The sequence below is a fragment of the Thalassophryne amazonica genome, chromosome 15, assembly GCF_902500255.1.
Source record: "Thalassophryne amazonica chromosome 15, fThaAma1.1, whole genome shotgun sequence".
Lineage (NCBI taxonomy): Eukaryota > Metazoa > Chordata > Actinopteri > Batrachoidiformes > Batrachoididae > Thalassophryne > Thalassophryne amazonica.
Window position 1 is genome coordinate 73,459,456 of NC_047117.1, and position 25,298 is coordinate 73,484,753.

General features: G+C 42.7%; 1 protein-coding gene across 1 annotated transcript in view; it reads left to right on the forward strand.

Annotated features, from left to right (window-relative positions):
- The window catches only part of fam184b (family with sequence similarity 184 member B), a 75,603-nt gene extending 51,098 nt beyond the window's left edge, over nucleotides 1-24,505 (forward strand). Inside the window, 13 exon segments of the mRNA XM_034188682.1 lie at nucleotides 3-193; nucleotides 2,782-2,889; nucleotides 3,124-3,419; nucleotides 5,099-5,249; nucleotides 10,030-10,149; nucleotides 10,393-10,525; nucleotides 10,767-10,897; nucleotides 11,722-11,837; nucleotides 14,306-14,662; nucleotides 19,513-19,627; nucleotides 23,109-23,216; nucleotides 23,815-24,200; nucleotides 24,304-24,505. Of these exon segments, the coding sequence (XP_034044573.1) occupies nucleotides 3-193; nucleotides 2,782-2,889; nucleotides 3,124-3,419; nucleotides 5,099-5,249; nucleotides 10,030-10,149; nucleotides 10,393-10,525; nucleotides 10,767-10,897; nucleotides 11,722-11,837; nucleotides 14,306-14,662; nucleotides 19,513-19,627; nucleotides 23,109-23,216; nucleotides 23,815-24,200; nucleotides 24,304-24,376 (2,285 nt within the window). The 3' untranslated portion in view covers nucleotides 24,377-24,505.
- The last annotated feature ends 793 nt before the right edge of the window (nucleotides 24,506-25,298 follow it).

The window sequence follows — 25,298 nt, forward strand, 5'->3', positions numbered from 1 at the left end:
TGACGCAGAGAGAGCCAATGTGCAGCAGAAGCTGGAAGAGGAGAGGAAGAGACTGGTGGAGAAGGCGGAGGAGGACAGGAAGCGTCTCAAGGAGCAGGTGCGAAAGGCAATAGAAGAGGTGATGAGGAGGCACGCGGCGGAAATACAAAGTGTCCAAGAAGCTCTGAGCTCAGAGAAGAAGATGAACCAAGAGGTCAGCACGGAAAAAAAAAAAAGAAATCTGCATGCACTTTGCAGAGGCAGAGAAAAAGTTTGTCATGTGATGGATCAGTCACTCTTTCATTTCCAGGCATAAAAGTGCTTTCTCACTGAGTTAACTCTGTCACCACCCCCTCGTTTTTTGCCTCTTGGTGCAGTACGTCAGAGTATATATGTACGAGGGCTGTCCATAAAGTATAGGTCCTTTTTATTTTTTTCAAAAACTATATGGATTTCATTCATATGTTTTTACGTCAGACATGTCATTCGCCTGTGAGCACTCCTTGTGGGAGGAGTCGTCCAGCCCCTCGTGGGAATTCCTTTGTCTGAGAAGTTGCTGAGAGACTGGCGCTTTGTTTGATCAAAATTTTTTTTAAAACCTGTGAGACACATCGAAGTGGACACGGTTCGAAAAATTAAGCTGGTTTTCGGTGAAAATTTTAACGGCTGATGAGAGATTTTGAGGTGATACTGTCGCTTTAAGGACTTCCCACGGAGCGAGACGTCGTGCAGCACTCCCAGGCGCCGTCGTCAGCCTGTTTCAAGCTGAAAACCTCCACATTTCAAGCTCTATTGATCCAGGACGTCATGAGAGAACAGAAGTTTCAGAAGAAGTCGGTTTCAGCATTTTATCCGGATATTCCACTGTTAAAGGAGATTTTTTAATGAAAGACGTGCGGGCGGATTGCAGCGTCGGCTTGCAGCCGCCGCGACGCTCTGCCACAAGAAAAACACCTCCGTTGGAAGCCTTAAGGACAAGTTGGAACATGTCCAGCTGTTAAACAATTTCTCATATAATGACTCCACTGAAAGCCATCAAAAGCCGCCTGGATTTTACAAATGGTTATCAACACAGAGGTGTTTTTCCTGTGCTGCCGCACCGCGCTGGCTGAGTCCCGACGCGCGGACCCGTCCGCACGCCTTTCATTAAAAAAATCTCCTTTAACAGTGGAATATCCGGATAAATGCTGAAACCGACTTCTTCTGAAACTTCTCTGTTCTCTCACGACGTCCTGGATCAATAGAGCCTGAAATGTGGAGGTTTTCAGCTTGAAACAGGCTGACGACGGCGCCTGGGAGTGCTGCACGACGTCTCGCTCCGTGGGAAGTCCTTAAAGCGACAGTATCACCTCAAAATCTCTCATCAGCCATTAAAATTTTCACCGAAAACCAGCTTAATTTTTCGAACCGTGTCCACTTCGATGTGTCTCACAGGTTTAGAAAAAATTTTGATCAAACAAAGCGCCAGTCTCTCAGCAACTTCTCAGACAAAGGAATTCCGACGAGGGGCTGGACGACTCCTCCCACAAGGAGTGCTCACAGGCGAATGACGTCACCGACAGGCGTGGAAAAACTCACGCATGCGCACGAGGGTTCAAGCATGTCTGACGTAAAAACATATGAATGAAATCCATATAGTTTTTGAAAAAAATAAAAAGGACCTATACTTTATGGACAGACCTCGTATGTGTGAGGGACAATGTATGTGAGTGTTATGGCACGCAGCGCCTTGTAATCTGTGTACAAGGATGCACCATTATGACTAATGTTTCCTTTCATTCTGGGGCACTGCTGCAATTCCACATTTTCATGCACCAAGGTAAATATTCTATTAGACACTCTGTAATATCTTAAAAACTGCAGGATGTAACACAGAAATCCGGTTTCTTTTGGTTTGTTTTAAATTCCTTGCAGTAAAGATGTTTTTATTTACGATGTTAAACCGAGTCCCTGCAGAAATGCTTGTAGAATGCATCATCGTGCTATAATCTGTGAAACATTTGTTTGTTCCACTTCTACTCTGATATGCTTGGGCCAAGTTCCACCAAGCTTGCTGAGCTCAGGTTTTTCCATAAGTGGCAGTAGATTTTGTGTTGGAAAAAAAGGCCAAGGTCATTTGGTCTAAGGTCCCCCCAACCATCTGATGTCCACCAAGTAACATCAAATGCACCAAAGATCAACCATTGGGGTCAAAGTTTGAAATTTAGTTTTCAGTCTGATGTGCCCTGAACTTGGCACACATATGGGGGTGGGTTCTGGAATTGCGGTCAAAGTCATGTTGCATGTCTGTTGGCCGACTTCTCCCAAGGCGTTTTCCTTTCTATTAAATTTGAAATATTAGGTTTAATAGAAATATGATTGGCTGATATGTCAATGAAGGTCAGCCCAGGAATTGTCCTTGAATTCATTTTGGCAAAGATCAAGGAATTTCAACCAGATGTGGACTCAGTGTGGCACACGCTTAGGTGGATTCCAGAATTGTCCAGGCAAAGACGGCCACAGGGTCATCATTTGGGTGAAAGTCAAAGTCACTTGGATCAAATGCCCTTACTGCCCTCATGCCCATGGGCATTATTGCCTAGTAAACCAAATACACCTTCAACTTTCAGATATGCATATTTACTGCAAAATAAATATAATTTTATTGGGTTTTTAATCATTGTTGTTTGAGTTTCATTCTCATCTATACATCATTAATTTAAATGAATAATTCAAAGTAATGAAATATGCAAATAGAGTTGAGTTGTGTGTTAAAATGACTGTTTTTTTAAATAGTTATTTTATGATGATTGATATCTGAAGGTGTGTGCACGTTTGGAGGAGGAGAGGAGAACCGGAGAAGAGCGACGCAAGGTGCTGGACAGAGAAAAGGAGGAGCTTTGGACAAAGATGCAAGAAGCAAACACCGAGGTGAGAGCTGGAGGTTATTTGAGTGTATTTTCACATAAATGTATTATCATAGCATAGCTCATGAAGCCGTTCATAATGCTAGATGCATGCTTTCGTGGTCATGATAGTTTGAGAAGATCAACCCCAGTTACAACCCAACATTTCTGGTAACAATTGAGCAGCATCAGTTTAAGCAATTAACACTTTTTTTTTTTTACTTTTCTTGTTGAATGACTGAATAGTTTGTCTTTTTAGATCCGTAGGCTTGAATCAGTAAACCAACAATATGAGAAGAAAGCTAAAATGATCACAGAAGTCCCGCCCCCATGTGGGTCCCAGTGCTCTCATTTGGAAGAACTGCATCAGACTCGGAGTCGACTGACTCGGATCCAGGAGGAGGTGGAGAGGCAGAGAGACAGACAGCAGAAGGAGATCTCATCCCTGAGAGCTGACAAACACAGGCTGGAGGAGAAAGCGCTGGAACAGAGCCGGCTGAATGCCGAGAGGAGCATTCTAGAGCAGAGCCAGCGGCACACTGAGGATAGGATCAGGTAGCTGAATCAGCACCAGCCTGCCAGCAGACCTCCAGTACCAAGACTCCTCATAATCACTCCCTGATCTCCACTTAAAATACATCTGGGGGAGATCAAGGATGAGGGGAAAATCAGTCCAACTGTAGTTCTAAAGTATAGGTCCTTTTTATTTTTTTCAAAAACTATATGGATTTCATTCATATGTTTTTACGTCAGACATGCTTGAACCCTCGTGCACATGCGTGAGTTTTTCCACGCCTGTCGGTGACGTCATTCGCCTGTGAGCACTCCTTGTGGGAGGAGTCGTCCAGCCCCTCGTCGGAATTCCTTTGTCTGAGAAGTTGCTGAGAGACTGGCGCTTTGTTTGATCAAAATTTTTTCTAAACCTGTGAGACACATCGAAGTGGACACGGTTCGAAAAATTAAGCTGGTTTTCGGTGAAAATTTTAACGGCTGATGAGAGATTTTGAGGTGATACTGTCGCTTTAAGGACTTCCCACGGTGCAAGACGTTGTGCAGCGCTCTCAGGCGCCGTCGTCAGCCTGTTTCAAGCTGAAAACCTCCACATTTCAAGCTCTATTGATCCAGGACGTCGTGAGAGAACAGAGAAGTTTCAGAAGAAGTCGGTTTCAGCATTTTATCCGGATATTCCACTGTTAAAGGAGATTTTTTTAATGAAAGACGTGCGGTCGGATTGCAGCGTCGGCTCGCAGCCGCCGCGACGTTCTGCCACAGGAAAAACACCTCCGTTGGAAGCCTTAAGGACAAGTTGGAACATGTCCAGCTGTTAAACAATTTCTCATATACTCACTCCACTGAAAGCCATCAAAAGCCGCCTGGATTTTACAAATGGTTATCAACACGGAGGTGTTTTTCCTGTGCCGCCGCACCGCGCCGGCTGCGTCCCGACACACGGACCCGTCCGCACGTCTTTCATTAAAAAAATCTCCTTTAACAGTGGAATATCTGGATAAAATGCTGAAACCGACTTCTTCTGAAACTTCTCTGTTCTCTCACGACGTCCTGGATCAATAGAGCCTGAAATGTGGAGGTTGTCAGCTTGAAACAGGCTGACGACGGCGCCTGGGAGTGCTGCGCGACGTCCCACTGCGTGGGAAGTCCTTAAAGCGACAGTATCACCTCAAAATCTCTCATCAGCCGTTAAAATTTTCACCGAAAACCAGCTTAATTTTTCGAACCGTGTCCACTTCGATGTGTCTCACAGGTTTAGAAAAAATTTTGATCAAACAAAGCGCCAGTCTCTCAGCAACTTCTCAGACAAAGGAATTCCGACGAGGGGCTGGACGACTCCTCCCACAAGGAGTGCTCACAGGCAAATGACGTCACCGACAGGTGTGGAAAAACTCACGCATGCGCACGAGGGTTCAAGCATGTCTGACGTAAAAACATATGAATGAAATCCATATAGTTTTTGAAAAAAATAAAAAGGACCTATACTTTATGGACAGACCTCGTAAATAACCAAACAAGAAATGAGCGGCGAAAAACAAAAACATTCATTAACTTTTATAGAACAAGAAGGACTAATACAATTTTAAAGCAATTAACATATGAATGTTTGTAAAAGTGAAGTTGGTGAGATTTATGGAATCATATGGTTTCTAAAGCAGAAAGAAATATAAAGAAAATGTTTTTCAAGCACAACCAAAGCATGCGTGTTGTTGTGTTTGCGGTAGGGCTGAGTGTGAGGACCGTCTCAGAGCAGAGTTCAGAATCGAACTGAATGCCGCTGTTGCTGAGAGCGAACAGAGGGGGCAGAACCATGAGCAGGAGCTGCAGAGCCAGATAGCAGAGCTTCAAAGCCAACTGGCTGACATGCAATCACAGGTGAGCCGCCACCACATGCTAACAATCCACGACCTGCACCGTGTCCCGACTGACTACACAGACTTGACCAGAAAGTCCCTTCAGCTTCTCCTTTGTTTCACTTGGGGTCATCACAGCTGATCCAAGGTGGATCTTCATGTTGATTTGGCATACGTTTTATGCTGGATGCCCTTCCTGACACAACTCCACATTATGTGAAGAAGTGGGCAGGGATGGATTTGATCCGGTGTCGCCAACCGAACGATCCCCTCTAAAAATTGGTCCGCCCTGCTGTCAGGGTTTGAGTTTTCTTTGGTTTTCTGTTTTATTTTGTTCTTTTGCTCTGTTAGTTATTTTCGCATTTCATTGGTTTTGGCTTGTTTATTCTCTTGCTGGGTTTTTCTGCTTGTGTCTGTCTGTCCCTGTTTCTCTTGTCTCTCTCTCTTGGTTCTTGGTGATGGGTGTTTCTCTCTCTCTCTGGCCACACCCTGGTTCTGGTCCTTTCCATGCACACCTGTTTCTGATTTGCTGATTACCACTTGAGGTTATATAAGATCTCTGGGCAGTGCCCGATTTACAGTTGTGGAGGCCCAGGGGCAAAGTGAGGTGTGGCGGCCCCTACAGTACGCGCAACCTAACATAACACATTAGTAACAGAACTCGAAAATGAAATTTTGCTTAAAAACATTATATACAAACACACATATTACTTACAAAACCTAAACCTATTACGGTGAAACTGTTACATTTGGTGTAACTTGTAAGATGTAATATTGCGAATTGGTAATGTCATCGACACAGTCGACAACACCGATTCGACGGTTTGTCATAGTAATAATTTTTTGTGGAGGCCCCCTATTTGTGGAGGCCCGTGGGCAACTGCCCACCATGCCCCTATGGTTAATCGGGCCCTGTCTCTGGGTGTGTTTGTCCCTCGCCAGTTTGTTGTGCCTTGTGCCTTCATTCCAGCTCTGTTCCTGCGTTTGTGTTCCTGCCTGCCTGCCTCATTGTGTGTACCTGACCTCCAGCCTGTTGCCTCGACCACGCCGTTTGCCTGATGTTTTTTGTACTGCTGCTTTTTCTGGACTGCCTCTGCTATCCACATCAGTAAAGCCTTTTAAAAAGCAGAGCTGTTTGTACAAACCATGCATTTGTGTCCTGCAGTTCCTGACCATGCAGCCTGATACCTACCTTCACTGCGCATGCGTCATTTGGGACCACAGCAGCAAGTCTGAGATTGACTCTCTACACTCAAAGTGATCAAAGGGAATAATGTGATTATTAACCATCAGATGACAAGTAAAACCTCTTAAATCATTCTGAAGTCAGTTTTAAGCAGAAATGAGGCCGTTTTAGGCAATAACCAGTGAGTCGCCACTAATGCTCTGAAATGACGTAGGCGGAGCAGCACATCAGACTCAGATGTGCTGCTGCGATGCTCTGATCACTTCCCCTGTCTTTTATAATGAAATAATGCTGAATTCATGTGGAAATGATTGTTGTACAAAAGCTTCAGATATCTCTCACTGAGATAGATGATGAGTGTAGTGCAGTTTGAAGAAAAAAAAAAAACATCTGGATAAAGTGGTCTCTCAGCAACATGTCCGTGGGTATCAGTCATCCAGGTCATGGTATTCAAGTAGATTGTTTCAAGGAACTAAGCAAGTCTACTTGACCTGATGCAACGTAATTGAAAACTCTAAGCAACTTCTAACATACTGTATTTGTTAGACAATGATTTCTTTGAGCCTTTGCAGTGGGCATTCAGGTGCACATCATTCCACAGAGACTGCACTCAAAGTGGTAAATGATTTGTTTCTGGATAAAGATGAAGATGACACATCTGTTTTGCAGTTAATGGATCTATGTGTAGCATTTGACACATGATCACTGTATTTAACTGGAGAGAAGTGAAAATTATTTTTGTATCTATGGTCCATACTTTCATGGCTGAGATCTTATGTGATAGGTTGATTGCAGTCTGTACCTATAGGTCATACATCTCCTTAGGGATTGATTTTCACTGTTGTGCTGATGACACACCGCTTTAAGTGCCTGTTTATGTCGGTAGTGCCTCTCATATTGCAAAACTGAAGTGTTGTCTGGTTGCAGTGAAAAGCTGGAAGCCATCTAATTTTCCATTTTTGAACTCAGAGAAGACAGAGTTGATTGTTATTGGTAAATGGACTGCATTTATATAGCGCTTTTCCATTTATACCATAAGCTCAAAGTGCTTTACAATGATGCCTCACATTCACCCATTCACACAGTCACACTCACACACTGATGTCAGGCTGCTGCCATGCAAGGCACTCACTACACATTGGGAGCAACTTGGGCATTAAGGACCTCGCCCAAAGGTCCGTGGTGATTGTCCAGCCAGACTGGGGTTTGAACTGAGGATCCTCTGGTCTGAAGCCCACTGCTTAACCACTAGACCATCACCTCCCAGGGTTACTGGCACTGATAGACAGCAACATCATTGAGCTCAAGTAACACAATCACAAGGTGACTTTGAGTCATCACAGTGAAAGAGTTAAAAATCTTGGTGTGATATTTGATTTCCATATTTGAGAGGTGACTTATTTTCATTTGTGTAACACTGATTAATGCTTTTTGTGTCCTCCAGAATTGACTTCTGCAATGTATTTTTGTTCTAACACATAAGAGAACGTGACGCGTGCAGATGATTCACATATGACTGCTTGAGTTTTAACTAGAAGCAGATGATTTGATGGTGTCACACGTGAATTAATCTCTCTTCAGTGGCTTCCTGTCAAACTGAGACTATTCTAAAGTCTTGTTGTCTCATAAAATATTGGATAGTTGTGCACGCTCTTATGGAATGTATTGTATATGTAGCATCAGAAGCAGATGCAGTCTCAGGACAGCAGCTGTGTTCTCAAGTTTAACAAGTTAGCAGGATGTAGTGTTTCCTACTTTATGGAATAATCTAATGCTTGTTATGAGTCAAATTATATTGAATCTTTTTTAATACAAACTCAAAACACATTGCTACATATAATTAATACATGGTCTGTTTGTTAAAAATTTTGTGGGTTTTTAAAATTGTGTATATATTTGATCTTTTGACTTAATCTCTGCTCATGTTTACGTACTTTAAAAACAACCCCCCCAAAAAAACAGACTATAGATCTAACCCAAAAATCTGCCCTCGCGGTCTAGGGAGTTGTACAATGTTTGAGCTATTTCCCTGGTTAATTACCATTTCTCAGTAGTTCCGGCCCAGCAGATTTTTATTTCATAAGAGACTGAGTCACCTCCCTGTTAATAAATCAACCCAGTATAATTATGGAGCTTCAGGACCTGCATTCAGAAACACTGATTTAAATAAACTAGGCTGGTAGTAATCCAACATGGATGGACGGCATCTCTTTGACCTGAAACACACAGCAAGCATCACACTCATGCATTTTGTGTTGATTTTCATTTAGGGGTCCATGTTAACAAATTAAACTTTGCAGACCAGCAGCATCAAGGACAAGTAAATGGACTGCATTTATATAGCGCTTTTCCATCTGCATCAGACGCTCAAAGCGCTTTACAATTATGCCTCACATTCACCCCGATGTCAGGGTGCTGCCATACAAGGCGCTCACTACACACCGGGAGCAATAGGGGATTAAAGGCCTTTCCCAAGGGCCCTGAGTGATTTTCCAGTCAGGCGGGGATTTGAACCCATGATCTTCTGGACTCAAGCCCAACACCTTAACCACTAGACCATCACCAAAAACATCCCAGATGCAGTGGTGTATGTTGTGTCATGTTATACTGTGCCTGTCTAGAGAACAGACCTGGTGCCCACTTTTCATGTGCGCCACAAGCGGCACACGGCTAAATCAAACAAGACAGTTATTTTGACATCATACCAGCAACATTAAATAATTAACACCTTTTACTGGACTTTTATGACCGGGAAAGAACTTACAGCCATCAAAAAATAAATACATATTTTTTATTCAATTTCAGTGATTGAAAAAAATTCAGTACTTCTGTCCGGCTCACTTTCTGCTCTTTCTGCACCCTCCTCAACTAAACCCACACGGAGCTCTGTCACTACATGTATTTATGTACCTCTTTATATTTTTTAACTTATACATTTACAAAAATGTTCGACACAAGGTGTGTTTTCAGGAAGGTGCTGCTGGGTTCACAGCCATATCTGCTATTTAAAAAAACAAAAAAAGTCATGTCACATCACACATAAGAAAAGCCCAAACTGAACGTGTACTGTAAAGCAGTCACAGAAGACGGTGTGTAAAAAAGAGTCACCATCACTGAGCAGCAACATCTGATATTCCACCTTGTGCAAATGCACACACGAGCAATTGTTGCATGAGATGCACAAGTCCGTGATGCAGCTGTTCCATTTGCAGTGTGTTCTGTTTTTGTTTGTTTTTTTTTTTTTTTTTGTGAAGAAATGCACGGTCACGTCCAAATGTAAGTTTAATGAATGTTTGTAAATTCTAAGGGAGCAGTTAATGAGCACCTTTACTGATTAAACTGCCCATTTCATCAATAAAATATCAGAAAATGATGGAAAACAAGTCCCAAGAGCTCACAGTTAGGCATGTCTTCGGCTGCATTTATTGCATTTTCAATGCTATAAAACAGAAAAACTACTCATCCATAAAACTGCAATCTCAGTTTTGATAAATCACTGTAACTGATCAAACAGATGAGCCAACTAATTGTGTCAGATCAAGGTTTTTCTAAAATGCTGCATTTTTAATGTTGCAGAGCCTTAAACTCCTCATTTCTCCTTAATGCCCCCCAAAAGGCAGAGAAGAAGAAGGCGGGTCTAGGGGACGATTGCCATGGCAATCCTGAAATTGACAGGCTGAGGAAAGAGGTCCAAGACACAAAGGAGATAAACAAGAAACTAAGGGAGCTGCTGCAGGTACACACACGCTGTCCAAAACCATATGCACAGTTCATGGATGTTCTCTGTCATGAATAATTGACCAGTTTCGACTATTGTGCAGCAGAACTCGCAGTGAGCTGACAACGTAATCTGCTTGTAATTATCTAAGGAGCATATGCACGCTTTGACACGGTATATGTGTGTCTTAGAAATATGTAGCTGTAAACACATGCAGCTAATGTAAAAGGACGTGTGTGTGCGTGTGTGAATGTGTTGGAGGAGCCACAAACTCAGTCTTTAGCTGAGGAGAGACACGCTCACGCCATAGCGCTGCAGGCCTTAGAGAGACAGACCAAAGAAGACCTGCTGTCCGAGAGAAACAGATTACTGACAATGCACCATCTGGAGCTAGGTAACACACGCACACGTTCACACACGCTCATTAGCATATGTGCATGCACACATTAACACACAGTGCAGCATGCACCAATGCACAAGAGCACGCAAACATGACACAGATTGAGATTATCAATTCAAGAGCGAAGTTGCTATCGCCATGGATACAATTCACCATGGCAACAGCAGAAGGGTACCTGTAACAGTGGGCAAAAATTGATTTTGTTTTCCATCACGTTTTGTGTGCATAACATCAGATAAGCAGCGCTCGGAGTTGACCCAGCAGCACACCGAGTGGAGCCGACAGACGACCCAGAGACACATGCAGCAGATAGAAGACCTACAGGCTCAACTACAAGCACATACACAGATGATGGCTCTGCAGCAGGTACCTCTGATCTGTCAGTCTGTCTGTCACAGTCACACAGGTAGCATGACAAGTCAACACACACAAACCACACAGCTGTTTTGTAACAGACTATTAAAGGTGTTACTGTGTGCAAAATGGGTTCTACCACAATACATGGGCGGGGTTTCATGTTATATACCAATTTCCTGCAATTCTACCTGTATGCATTTAGAAGGTACTCTGCTTTAACTTAAATTTAGGCCTGAAACGGCTGGTGTTAGACCTCTGTGCCATAAATCATCATGGAGTGGTCGTTATTTGAGATCCAGCTCTAAATTCTCAGATATACATCCGGGAGGGTCACATTCTGTAGCCGTCACAACTGCCACGTGATCACGGTGCCCACCAGTGTTATCTGGTTTACACTTATCTACTTATTCAGTTTGATGATATAACGTGTTTGTAGCTTGTGATGTGAGCAAAAAATAACCGTAACTTAAATGTAGCTACGTGATGGTTACGAGTACATGAACCCACAAACATTTAACAGTAACCTGCAGATCCAAATGATTCAACGAACCTGTTTTCGTGCTTCTTTTTCAAAATCCTTGGATTTTTTTCTCTCTTTCAGATGCATCACCTCAGGGTGTGTGATATTTTTAACTACAAACTTAGTGACATACACTTACTTCCACAGCAATTTAGGCTGGTTTAACTCCACAGCTCTTGGTCTTAATGTAGATATTAACGGTGCACATTCACTGTGTGTGTGTGTGTGTGTGTGTGTGTGTGTGTGTGTGTGTGTGTGTGTGTGTGTGTGTGTGTGTGTGTGTGTGTGTGTGTGTGTGTGTGTGTGCGTGAAGGATCTAAAGCAGCAGAACCAGTACCAAGTGTTTGAGCGACAGCTGGACGAGAGTCGCTGTGCTCTGTTGGAACTGCAGAGAGAGAATGCAGCTCTGAAGAAACAGTTGAGTGAAAGGTAAGTAAAAAAGTGAGTATATTCACGAAAGAGTCAACCCAATGTTTGTGAGTGCAGTTACAGATTTTGTGTTCATGGCTGCAGATGTTTTATTGTTAATGGACTTGAGAGTTTAAAAGCCCATGTACGCTGCATCCGGAAGTATTCACAGCGCTTCACATTTCCCACAATTTGTTATGCTACAGCCTTATTCCAAAATGGAGTAAATTTTTTTTCCCCACACAATACCCCATAATGAGAATGTGAAAAAAGTTTTTTGAGATTTTTGCCATTTTATTACAAATAAAAAAAAGCTAAGAAATCACACGTACGTAAGTATTCACAGCCTTTACCATGAAGCTCAAAATTGAGTTCAGGTGCATCCTGTTTCCACTGATCATCCTTAAGATGTTTCTACAGGTTAATTGGAGTCTACCTGGAGTTAGTTGATTGGACATGATTTGGAAAGACACACACCTGTCTACATATGAGGTCCCACAGTGGACAGTGCATGTCAGAGCACAAACCAAGCATGAAGTCAAAGGAATTGTCTGTAGACCTCTGAGACAGGATTGTCTTGAGGCACAAATCTGCGGAAGGGTACAGAAACATTTCCGCTGCTTTGAAAGTCCCAAGGAGCACAGTGGCCTCCATCATCTATAAATAGAAGACGTTTGGATCCACCAGGACTCTTTCTAGAGTTGGCCACCCATCTAAACTGAGCGATCAGGACATGGTCATGGAGGTGACCAAGAACCTGACAGTCACTGTCAGAGCTCCAATATTCCTCTGTGGAAAGAGGAGAACCTTCCAGAAGGGCAACCATCTCCACAGCAATCCACCAATCAGGCCTGTATGGTAGAGTGGCCAGATGGAAGCCAATCTTTAGTAACATGGCAGCCCACCTGGAGTTTGCCAAAAGGCACCTCAAGGACTCACAGACCATGAGAAACAAAATTCTCTGGTCTGATGAGAAAAAGATTGAACTCTGTGGCATGAATGCCAGGTGTCATGTTTGGAGGAAACCAGGCACCATCCCTACAGTGAAGCATGGTGGTGGCAGCATCATGCTGTGGGGATGTTTTTCAGCAGCAAGAGCTGGGAGACTAATCAGGATTAAGGGAAAGATGAATGCAGCAATGTACAGAGACATCCTGGATGAAAACCTGCTCCAGAGCGCTCTTGACCTCACACTTGGGGCAACGGTTCATCTTTCAGCACGACAATGACCCTAAGCCCACAGCCAAGATATCAAAGCAGTGGCTTCAGGACAACTCTGTGAATGTCCTTCAGTGGCCCAGCCAGAGCCTAGACCTGAATCTGATTGAACACCTCTGGTGAGATCTGAAAATGGCTGTGCATTGACGCTCCCCATCCAACCTGATGGAGGTACTGCAAAGAGGAATGGGCAAAACTGCCCAAAGATAGGTGTGCCAAGCTTGTGGCATCATATTCAAGAAGATTTTTAGGTTGTAATTGCTGCCAAAGGTGCATCAACAAAGTATTGAGCATTGAGTGTGAATACTTATGTACATGTGATTTCTTAGTTTTTTATTTTCCAAAAATTTGCAAAAATGTAAAAAACCAAAACATTTTAGTGTTGTCATTATGGGGTGTTGTGAGTGGAATTTTGCAATCATGATGCTGTCTAATCAGCATCTTGCTATGACGCCCGGCCCGTCCTGTCAACACCTCGGTCTGATATTTCTCTGTACAGACTTCTTGCTTGGGTAATAATCCTTTAATATTTAATATATAATTCTTACTTCATCCCGAAGTAAGATATGATTTAAAACAAAAACAACTGGAATGCTTACAGTTCTTGTCAAGCAACAACTGTGTCACTGTTTACAGTAGACTGCGGCACCCTGTGATGGTCACAATCGAACCACATGCTTCTTACCAGTCTTATCTCCAAGTCCAGAGAAAGAGATGTCAGACGAGATGAGTCTAACAGGGTTAGAAATAAATAAATAAATAAAAAATAGAAATAGCCACAAACACCTTTGTTGTAATTCATCAAATTTGGAAAACTTGCTTATGGCTCCAGTATTGTCACAATCAGGTCATGCACATCGCACCAGCAAAGAGGAAAATACAGTCAGATCGATCTGCTGTACATTTCAGCCCAGTGCACTGAAGGAAAAGTCAAACATGATTCTTCATACTTATGACAGGTGATGATGTAACTTTTCAGTGGAATATTCTAACTGGTATCCTGTGTTCAACCACCAAGTACCACCTGAAATATGTTGACCATTTAGAATACAATCTAATCATTCAGATAACTTTTTGATTTTAGAGTTTAATATTTTGACTGGCACATCCAGAAAATGAAAGTCATCGCAACAGATGCTACATTGGATTATGGTCTAAATGTGGTGGGATGTAGAACTCAGTTGTTTCTAATAACTTTGATATCGTCATCTAGCTGCCCACAGTTTTTTTCATTATTTGATTACTTTTTTCCTCTCGTCCATCTCTTCTAGGGCTGTACAAAAGAATCCTGAAGCTGAGGACAAAGAAGACGAAAGTGCAGAACTGCATAAAAAACGAGATGCCCAGCTTGAAGAAGAAGCACAACGCCTGAAGGAGGAAGTGGAGAAGCTGCGGGTAGAAATGGAAAAACTGGAGGAGTCGCAGAAACACTGGGAGGAGAAGAAAGAGGATGATTTAAAAGAAGAGGAAGAAGATGATGAGAAGAAGAAGGAGCGGGAGGAGGAGAAGAGGAGGGAGGAGGTGGAGGAGATCAAGAGAGAGCACAAGAAGGAAATGCAGAGTTTGGTGTCTGAATACAATAGTGCACAGACACACCTGCAGGCTCGCATAGTGGCCTTAGAGAACGAGTGAGTAGATGACGGATGCTTCTTTGTGATGTCATAAAGCAGGTTCTCAAAAAACACCTTTCTCACAATGTGAAAGAAGAGATAAAAAGTTTGAGGAAAATTGAGATTACCACCAAACGTTTTATCAGCAAATTCTGACCCTACTGTCCTAATGTTGTTCACGTTAGCCGATAGACAAGGGGTGCCCAAGTTCAGTCCTTGAGATCTACAGTAGTGTTCAGAATAATAGTCATGCTATGTGACTAAAAAGATTAATCCAGGTTTTGAATATATTTCTTATTGTTACATGGGAAACACGGTACCAGTAGATTCAGTAGATTCTCACAAATCCAACAAGACCAAGCATTCATGATATGCACACTCTTAAGGCTATGAAATTGGACTACTAGTAAAAAAAAGTAGAAAAGGGGGTGTTCACAATAATAGTAGCATCTGCTGTTGACACTACAAACTCAAAACTATTATGTTCAAACTGCTTTTTTAGCAATCCTGTGAATCACTATACTAGTATTTAGTTGTATAACCACAGTTTTTCATGATTTCTTCACATCTGCGAGGCATTAATTTTTTGGTTTAGAACCAAGATTCTGCACGTTTACTAGTGTGCTTGGGGTCATTGTCTTGTTGAAACACCCATTTCAAGGGCATGTCCTCTTCAGCATAAGGCAACATGACCTCTTCAAGTATTTTGACATATCCAAACTGATCCATGATACCTGGTATGCGATATATAGGCCCAACACCATAGTAGGAGAAACATGCCCATATCATGATGCTTGCACCACCATGCTTCACTGTCTTCACTGTGAACTGTGGCTTGAATCACAAACTGTCTGCGGCCCTTGGACCCAAACAGAACAATTTTACTCTCATCAGTCCACAAAATATTCCTCCATTTCTCTTTAGGCCAGTTGATGTGTTCTTTGGCAAATTGTAACCTCTTCTGCACGTCTTTTATTTAACAGAGGGACTTTGCGGGGGATTCTTGCAAATAAATTAGCTTCACACAGGCGTCTTCTAACTGTCACAGCACTTACAGGTAACTCCAGACTGTCTTTGATCATCCTGGAGCTGATCAGTGGGTGAGCCTTTGCCATTCTGGTTATTCTTCTATCCATTTTGATGGTTGTTTTCCATTTTCTTCCACGCGTCTCTGGTTTTTTGTCCATTTTAAAGCATTGGACATCATTGTAGATGAACAGCCGATAATTTTTTGCATCTGCATATAAGTTTTCCCCTCCCCAATCAACTTTTTAATCAAACTATGCTGTTCTTCTGAACAATGTCTCGAAAGTCCCATTTTCCTCAGGCTTTCAAAGAGAAAAGCATGTTCAACAGGTGCTGGCTTCATCCTTAAATAGGCGACACCTGATTCACTCCTGTTTGTTCCACAAAATTGACGAACTCACTGACTGAATGCCACACTACTATTATTCTCAACACCCCCTTTTCTACTTTTTTTTTTTTTACTAATAGACCAATTTCATAGCCTTAAGAGTGTGCATATCATGAATGCTTGGTCTTGTTGGATTTGTGAGAATCTACTGAATCTACTGGTACCTTGTTTCCCATGTAACAATAAGAAATATACTCAAAACCTGGATTAATCTTTTTAGTCACACAGCATTATTATTCTGAACACTAATGTACATTCCTGACACTCTTAGTTGTCTCCCTGCTCATCACACCTGAATCCAATGAAAGACTCATTAAAAGCCTGCTAACGAGTCTTTCATTTGATTCAGGTATGATGAGCAGGGAGACAACTAAGAGTGTCAGGAAGGTAGATCTCGAGGACAGAACTTGGGCACCACTGATAGACAATAATGTTTACATGGCGTGACGTGTTCATCTTCTCATGTGGGACTTTTCCAGTTCATGGAAGTAGCTCAACTTGACTGAACTCTACCCACCTTTGGTGTGTTTCCTTTTCCACTGCCAACTGTAGGACCCTTAATTCATCATATCAACACGACATGAAACTAACATAATGTCATCTTCAATGCAACATATTTTATTTCTTATAGTACAGTACAGACAGTACTACTTGCCTAACGATATTTTAAAAATGGCACGTTTGTTCAGCACATCTTGTGTCCAGTCTAGTGACGATTCTGTCTGACCAATCAGGGCTGTGCCTTGTTTTGTCATCACCTCAGCTCCCCTGGAACTGAGGTGATGCCAAAAACAGGACCAGCAACTAGGTTTGGCCATTAAAAAAATTGAAAAATGCGGGTAATCAAGTCAAACAGATACCATGCAGTGGGAAAGCAGCAAGAGTGAGTCAGTTATGAACTGACTGAACATTGTAATGAAAAAGTTCTATCCTCCTACAACTGCTTTCAACATGATCCCGTAGTGTCAGGTTTGAAGGGGCAGAAGTTCTCTGTGATGGGGTCAGTCGAGGAGTTGGTCATGTTCAGCAGTGAGGCTCCACACTCTGCACCCTGGCTGGGTGTTGCCTCCAGTTTGGTGGGCTCTGTCTTTGTGCAGGACATAGTTCTTTGCATGCTCCCACCTGCTTGCTTGGTGTCTACAGTGTGTCTGCACACTTGGGATGGGATTAGACTGTGTGGTGGCGTTCCATGTGTTTAGATGTTTCCTGCATGCTCACTGTGCTGCCCTGGCCCCAGGATAAATGGACCGGTGTTGCCTGTGTGCATTGCTATCTGCCACAAGGGCTTGGGGGCAGCTTCTACTTTTGAGGCTACTCAGTAGCCTTGCAGTCTTGTGTGCCTGCATTGGCTGTAGGACCCATATCTCCTTCCATGGACCAATCAGAAAATGAACTGGATGCTTTGGTTTTGAATTTTTAATCATTAAAAATTCAAAACCAAAGCATCCAGTTAATTTTCTTCTACTTTTCTTTTACCTTGTTTCTCCTTTTTGAGATGTGTCCATAACCATCATTTGTGTTTCAGCTGTGGTGAGTTTTCCAACATTTAGCTAATAATAAATTACAACACCCAACATTATACTTTTATAAACATGGTACGTCAGGTCTCACACAGATAAATCCACAAGAAAGCTGATATTCATATGTCATGTGGACTTTGAATTGAGCTACATTGAATCACTATGTCCTTACACTAACGTGCAGTGTATGCTGTTTGGGCAAAGAGTTTGATTTGAACATCCAGGCCACTCTCTGGAAAATCCTGAGAATGAGTGGGACCCCACAAAGTTGGTGGACATCATAGCCAGCTTACGCACAGGTACTGTGTGTGCAGTGTGGAGTGGGGCCAGAATCTCTTTTTTTTTTTTTCTCCAGTGAAAGCTGGCGTTCGTCAGGGATGTGTTCTCCTTACACACTGTTCAATGCTGGCTTGGCCGGGGTGTTGTTCTGGATCAAGACTAAGATCCAGGTTTTCAATGACTTCCTGGACTTAGCCATTAGAGGTATATCTGTCTTTGGTGGTAGTGTTGAACTTGTAGAGACATTAAGTTGTTGGCAGTATTGTTCATGTCTAAGGGTCCTCTCCCGTTGAGATCAGGGATGCCTGGGAAGGGAGGGAGGTGCTTGGCAGTGTTGGTGCCTTTGCAGGAGAACAAAGATCCAAGTCTGGATTCTGATGCTTCTTGTATGATTGCAAGCCTTGGACACTAACCAGTGACCACAGTGGAGAAATAGATCCTGGTTTTAGAGTAGCTAGAATGACTTTGTGTCAAACAGTTACTTAGGGAGGCTAAGTGATGGATGCACCAATACATGACACTGGCACATGCTCCCAGACCTTATCCATATTAAGAACACAATCTTATCACCCAAATTAAAGGTCACCTAGCAAATAATTAAATATTCTACACAGAAGGCAAGCTGTCACAAGAGATGGTGGGAATGGCCTCGTGTCCCATAACAAACATAGCAAAACCTGTTCATCAGCACACAAAGACAGAAAAGCAATCTGCCTGTTGACATATTAAAAATGTATTCACACCTAACGGTGTACAAAAGTGCGAGTGAAAAGTCTGATGTGTAGATTGCACCAGCAGTTTTACTCAAGACAGAGTGATCATTTCTGTAACCCTCCTGTCTGTGCACTGGCAACATTTCCTGTATATTCTTTTTGTGAGTTGTATTGTAAATTGTGTCCGTAGCATGGCCCAAGCAGAAGGTCACCCCTTTGAGTCTGGTCTGCTTGAGGTTTCTTCCTCAAATCATCAGAGGGAGTTTTTTCTCGCCACTGTCGCCTGTGTGCTTGCTCTGGGGGTTGGTAAGGTTAGACCTTACTTGTGTGAAGCACCTTGAGGCAACTTTGTTGTGATTTGGCGCTATATAAATGAAATAAATTGAAATTTCCATTAACCTTCCTTCAAGACTCAAATCTGTGTGGATACATCTGCATTGCAGATAAAACTGCACAAGCAACATCTCCAGACTGACCTCAGAGATCATTTCGGAAGCAGGAAATATGAGTCTGAATCACTGAGACAAAGTGTACAAACCAAACTGAAAACTACTTTTAAAAACCGACACACGAATCACTGTAAAACCAATGTGAACAAACAGAGTTAACAATATGCCACTCTGGGACACAATAATACTACATTCTGGAGAGACAGCTGTCAGTCAGGGCACACTCCAGGTTATTTATGTTCCTGATCAAACGTGCTAACTGAAACATTATTTCAGCTTACTATTGGTACTTTTTATAGTCATGCAGCTCTCAGCCTGTACGTACGCACATGTCTGTGTCTCCACCCACAGATCTGAATCTCAGGTGATTGTCTCACAGTATTTTGCTGAATGTCCGAAAGCAGTAAACAAGACGCATGTTTATAAGTCGGTTTAATAGCGACATAGCGGCTGTCGTGTTCCAGCACCCATGTCTGAAAATGTTTCTTTCCAGACTGCGCGAGCGGGAGGAGAGGTGCAGGAAGAGAGAGCCGCGATGTGATGACCTGCAGCTGGGGAGGCTCCAGGAGAGACTGACCGAGAGAGACCACCTCATTAAACAATTAGTGGTGAGAATATGTCCACGTGTGACACATCACCTGCTACTTTTCGGCAAAAAAAATTTCATCTGTTTATTCACATTAAATAGTCAAAGGTTTCTTATTTGACTTCTGGACTGTCTCTGTCCAGTAAATGGCAGTAATTCCCCATTTACACTGGACTGAGACCTATATAAGACCTACAAGATCATGACATTTTGTCAACTCTCACAAGTCTTGGCTGGTACCCGTTGAGATCTGTTAATTGTGTTTGCATCAAGCTTGCATTGCAACTGAATTGTGCGAGTAGAAAAATATGTTAATATCCACAATCATTGATGCACCCCCATGCAGAGTCAGTTGACTCATAGGATCAAGTCGAGAGTGAGTAATGGCGACCAGGAGGGATCTTTTTCCGACCATGGAGACCCCATTGTGACCAGCCTACAACCCCGGTGGGAATCCGTCTGAGTGAAGGCGAGCAGAGGCCATCTTTCGATCTCAACTTGGTCGTGGACTCGGTGTAAACGGGGTGTCAGGATGGTAGTTGAAATGTCATTTTGTGCAAAGTAATCTCAAAGCAAGTGGCATCATCACAGTGAAGTCAGGCACTCAGCAGCCACTTCATTAGTCTTTGTTTGTACTGGATTGAGCCTCCTTTTGCCTTCAGAACTGCCTTCTTTGTGGCTTCAACAAGGTGCTGGAAACATCACATGGTCACACCATCAGCAGGATGGATCCATGCTTCCATTTTATTCACATCAAATTCTGACCCAACCATCTGAATGTTGCAGCAAAAATCAAGACTTATCAGACCAGGCAATGTTTTTCCAATCTTCCATTGTCTAAATCTGGAGCTCCTGTCCTCCTGTAGTGTCAATTTCTTGTTCTGAGTTGATACAGAGTGGCACCTAATGTGGTCTTCTGCTTCGAGGTTCAGTGCCTTGTGCCTTCAGAGATGCTCTTCTACACATCTTGTTTGAAACAAGTGGTTACTGCTGTTGTCCTATCAGGTCAAACCAATCTAGCTGGTCTTCTCTGACCTCTGCCATTTACAAGGCATTTTAGTCCAGAGAGCTGCTGCTCAGTGGATGTTCTTTGTCAAACCATCCCAGTAAATCATCATACACTCAAACCAGCTGTCTGTGCCACGTTCAAGGTCACTTAAATCACTTTGCTTTCTCATTGTGCCACTTGGTATGGAGTCCAGCAGATTCTCTTCACCACATCTACATGCCTAAATGCACTGAGTTTATGTCACGTATTCCACTGATTTGATATTTGCTTTAATAAACAGTTGAACTGGTGTACCTAATGAAGTAGCCAGAAGAGTTACTTTAACAGACTTTGTTTTTATTAGTTTTTCAAAAGTACTTTTTCCCCTTTTGTTTCTTCCTCAAAAAGTGTACTCACAGATAATTACAGTGCTGTTTAAAGTCTGATAACCAGGTGGATGTCAGCTTCAGTAAAATGTATTTATTTTCTAAGCCAAACTGATTATTTTTGCCTTTCAGTGCAGCCTATTTCCAGAAAGGAAAAAAAAAAAAGTGGTTTTAGGCCTTTTTTACACATAGTACTGGAGAATATAAATAAAACCATAGACAATAACAAATGATCAGCAGTATACAAAAGCCAGCCTCATAAAGTCAGACACTGAGTTTCAATCTGAGATATAATTTAGAAAAACTAAATGGAACCCCCGTGCACACATGTGTGTTGGGTCGGGTACAGACATAAACATTATAAAGCCAAGCATTCACAAACTCTATTGTAATAAATCACGTTCATCCATACATCTAAAGTAACCTGCAGCTTGAGAAATATATTTTAATGATTTAAAACAGCTGGTGTCCAAACTGACAGGAAACTTGTTGAAAAACAGTAACTTAAAGAAACAATTCATGCTGCAAAAGCATTAGGAAGGAAGGAAGAAAGAAATTAATCAATTCTTCGAGCTGAACAACACAGTGAACTGGCTTTTCAAAGCAAGCAAATGTGTTCAATACTACGACACAGCATTTAGTATTTGTCTACGTGTGGAGACAATTACACATGTAGTTATTGTTGCATTGTGATAAAATAAGTTAACAGAGAATTATATGTCTGTATATGTAAATATATACGTTCTTTTTTCTTTTTTTCTTTGCAGCCATATTGATATTTTGTTGGTGGGGTTTTATTTATTTACTTTTGTGTGAATTTAATTTAATGTGTAAAATTAATGACAAAGAACTATATTGTCTTTCTGCGTAAGAGGCTGTGTTTCCGCTCATGTCCATTATAATTTTTACATAAATTTTATTTTTTTTTTTAAATGTGGATTAACCTGAAATAAAAGTCAGTATATTTAAAATTATATATAACATTTTTTTTTAACCCGTGAGATGAGCAGTGATACAACTAATTTGAAAAGATTTTGTTGCACGGCCACATAAAATGGACAAAAACATGATAAATTGGGACATTTTTGTCAAAAAGATGCATTCTTGTTGTGAAAGTGTAGTGACACGGACCCACAACAGGGGGCGCAAATGAACGGACAATAGAAGGAGTTAAATTTGAACACTTTACTGTTGTGAATGCCACAACCACACACAGCAGATTATAGAATAATACAAAGTCAATGGATAAAGGTGTCGTGTGGGCAGGCTCGACGATAGGAGACGTCTGTCTAGAGAAGAACCGGAACCACACGATTTCCTCCGCCACCGAACCCGGAGGATACTGGAGCCGCCAGGTCCCGAGTCCCTCAGGTGGCCACCGTCTCCGCGTGTCGGATCTGGTACTGCTGGCGAAGACCAAAGACAGTCAAGTGTGGGTGTGTGTACACCCAGTAACAACAACGGTGGGAATTCCACCTCCACCTCAAATCACACACTCGTGCAGCTCCTGTTTAACCACTTATCTGGTTGGGGTGTGAGGCGAAGCCGTCGCTAATCACACCAAACGCCAATCCAGCTGATAAGAAAACACCACAGGAAAACGGCTGCAAAAAGAGCTCAGATTATTTGTCAGAGTTGACGACAGCTGAGAAGTTACCTTCGTAGAAGAACGATATCTCGGCGACGTGGTGGAGGTGTCATCCTGCTTTTATCCGGGATGAAGTGCAGATGATCGGTGACAGCTGACAGCTGTCTCCTCGGCTGGTCCTGTGAGGCGGCAGCGCCCTCTAGTGCCTGAAGCCCGCACTTCAGGCAGGGCGCCCTCTGGTGGTGGGCCAGCAGTACCTCCTCTTCTGGCGGCCCATACAACAATTCTAACAAGTGTTATTACTGCAACCAAGCAAACCAAATATCATAAAAAAAAACCTCTTTATTAATTCTGTCTGAGTATATATGTGTCAAAAAGATTTTTTTTTAAAAGTGTCGTCTGTCAGTCTGGCAGAATGTCCGCCATCTGTGTAGCATAAGACGTCTCAGCAAACAAGGACACCCTCCAGACATAAATACGAACACAACAGCACCAACTATAAACAAGGCCAACGAAAAGTCCTTGTCCTCCTTCCATGCAGGAAGAGCGGCATCAGCTGCAGCTCCACCCTCCTGTTGCCGGCGACAACAGCAACCCCAGGCTCCATGATGGCAAGTCCCGCCCTGGGAGCGTCACGCCAACCATCAGGGTGAGTTTTCGCTTTTGGCGCAGGACACTGTGCATGTGCCGATTTCATCAAAAATATGCATCGTTCCAGCCAGAACGTCTGTTTCTGCAGTGCGAGGCAGCTAAAAGTACAAACTCACCCACTTAACAGATCATTCTGACAGTCTGTCAAAACACCAACTCCCTCTGTGAAGTGTGTGCAACATGCTGAGCTTAATTTGTTAAAATAGAGATATAAAGTAGCTAGAATTAAATAATGACGAGGCTCCTCTTCTTAGCTACAATGTCATCGATGTATCATGAAGTCAAGGTGACAAGTTGATACCTGCATCAAGAAGCAGGTGCACCTAATGAAATGGACATTTTTTAGTTTGTTAGAAGTTTAAAGTACTTGCAAGTTTGAAGGAGGTTATCTTGCTTAAATCTGTACTGAAATCATCCTGCAAACAAAAAAGAAAACAAAACTCTCAATCACATAAAATTTGATTCATCTGTTTAAGATTACTGCCAACTTTAAGTTGCATCTATGTGCTGAGTTTTCTATTGAATCAAATGTAAATGCTGGACTGCACCGGAATAAAACTTACAGATTCTGAGTGACTGTAAATGTGTTCCGACAGAGGAAGCGTATGGAGTCTCCTCCTCGTGTCATCAGCATCCCCAGCGCCAGTTCTTACGACAGGAGCATCTTTCTTCCCCAGTCCTCCTCACTGTCTTCCTCCCCTGTGCATCAGCACTCTTCTACGCTTCCACACCAGTCCTCCTCCCACCCTCATGCCTCCCCCCACTATTCCACCTCCTCTCTTCCACATAAGCATACTTCCCTCTCCGTCAGCCAACATTCCTCCCCGTCCCTCCCTCGTTCGGCCAGATCACGGACCTCCTGCATACCTCCCCCAGCGCCCACCGCCCCTCTACCCATCTGCCCCTCAGCACAAACAGGTATCCGCTACGTTTCCCCTTCCTGCCAGGAGCCATATTTTCACCTCCAGACCCAATCAATCAGGTACAAGAAGTCTCAAACTAAGCACCACAATCTCAACAGGAATCCTGTGCAAAGTGACATTTCACTGATCCATTAGGCGTATTTTGTCTTTTCTGTTGTGCAGGGGCCCATATTTGGAGCCGAGGGCGACAGAGGGGCTAAAGCAGGAGTGGTTCACCAAATACTTCTCCTTCTAAGCACAAACACACAAACAAGAGCTGCAACTGCATTTCCCACAGTTCATTGCTTCCTAAACATATCAGTAGGGAGTCCTGCAAAGGAAATTTCCACAGAACATATCAATTGGTAAAAGTACTGAAGACCCCCCCCAAAGACATCTGGATTCTTATCGTGATGAATTTGCATGACGTCTTGATTTCTTTTACTTTACATATTTATCCTATATTAGTGTGAGATCAAAGGGAACAATGTGCCCCATGCTTGAGCCATTTTTTTAGGAGTTGGTGTCTTAAACACTGATACTTTGCTGCAATTACAGATTGAACCCACAAACATCTCAGTAGACAACGTGCTCAACTAAGTCACTTGGGGAAAACTGAACTTAACTTTTTGGTGATGTTGCTTTTGTTGGCGAGGAAGGGTTTACTGACCTCGGGTTTGCGATTGCCCTGGATCAAGACTAAGATTCGGGATTTCAATGACTTCCTGGACTTAGCCATCAGAAGTGTATCTGTATTATGTGAAAGCATCAAACTTGTGGAGACGATCATTTATCTCTGCAGAGGCATTCATGTTTCTGGGTCCTCAGCCTATGAGATTCAGAGATGCCTGGGTAGAACTTATGGAGTTATGAGGTCAATGGACAGAGATGTTTGGCGATACCAATGTCTTTGTAGGAGAATGTAGGTCCAAGTCTTCAGGGTCCTTGTTATTCCTGTCTTACTATTTGGCTGTGATATTTTGAAGCCAACCAATGACCAAAGCCAACAACTGGATGCCTTTGGTACCAGGTCTCTTTGGAGGATCCTTGGTACCGTTGGAATGGGTGTCAAATGAATGGTTGCTTCAGAAGAGTAAGATAAAGAGCGTCACTTGCTTTGTGAGGGATCATTAACTTCGACATTTTGGCCACATGGCACAGCAAACGCAAACTCAAGC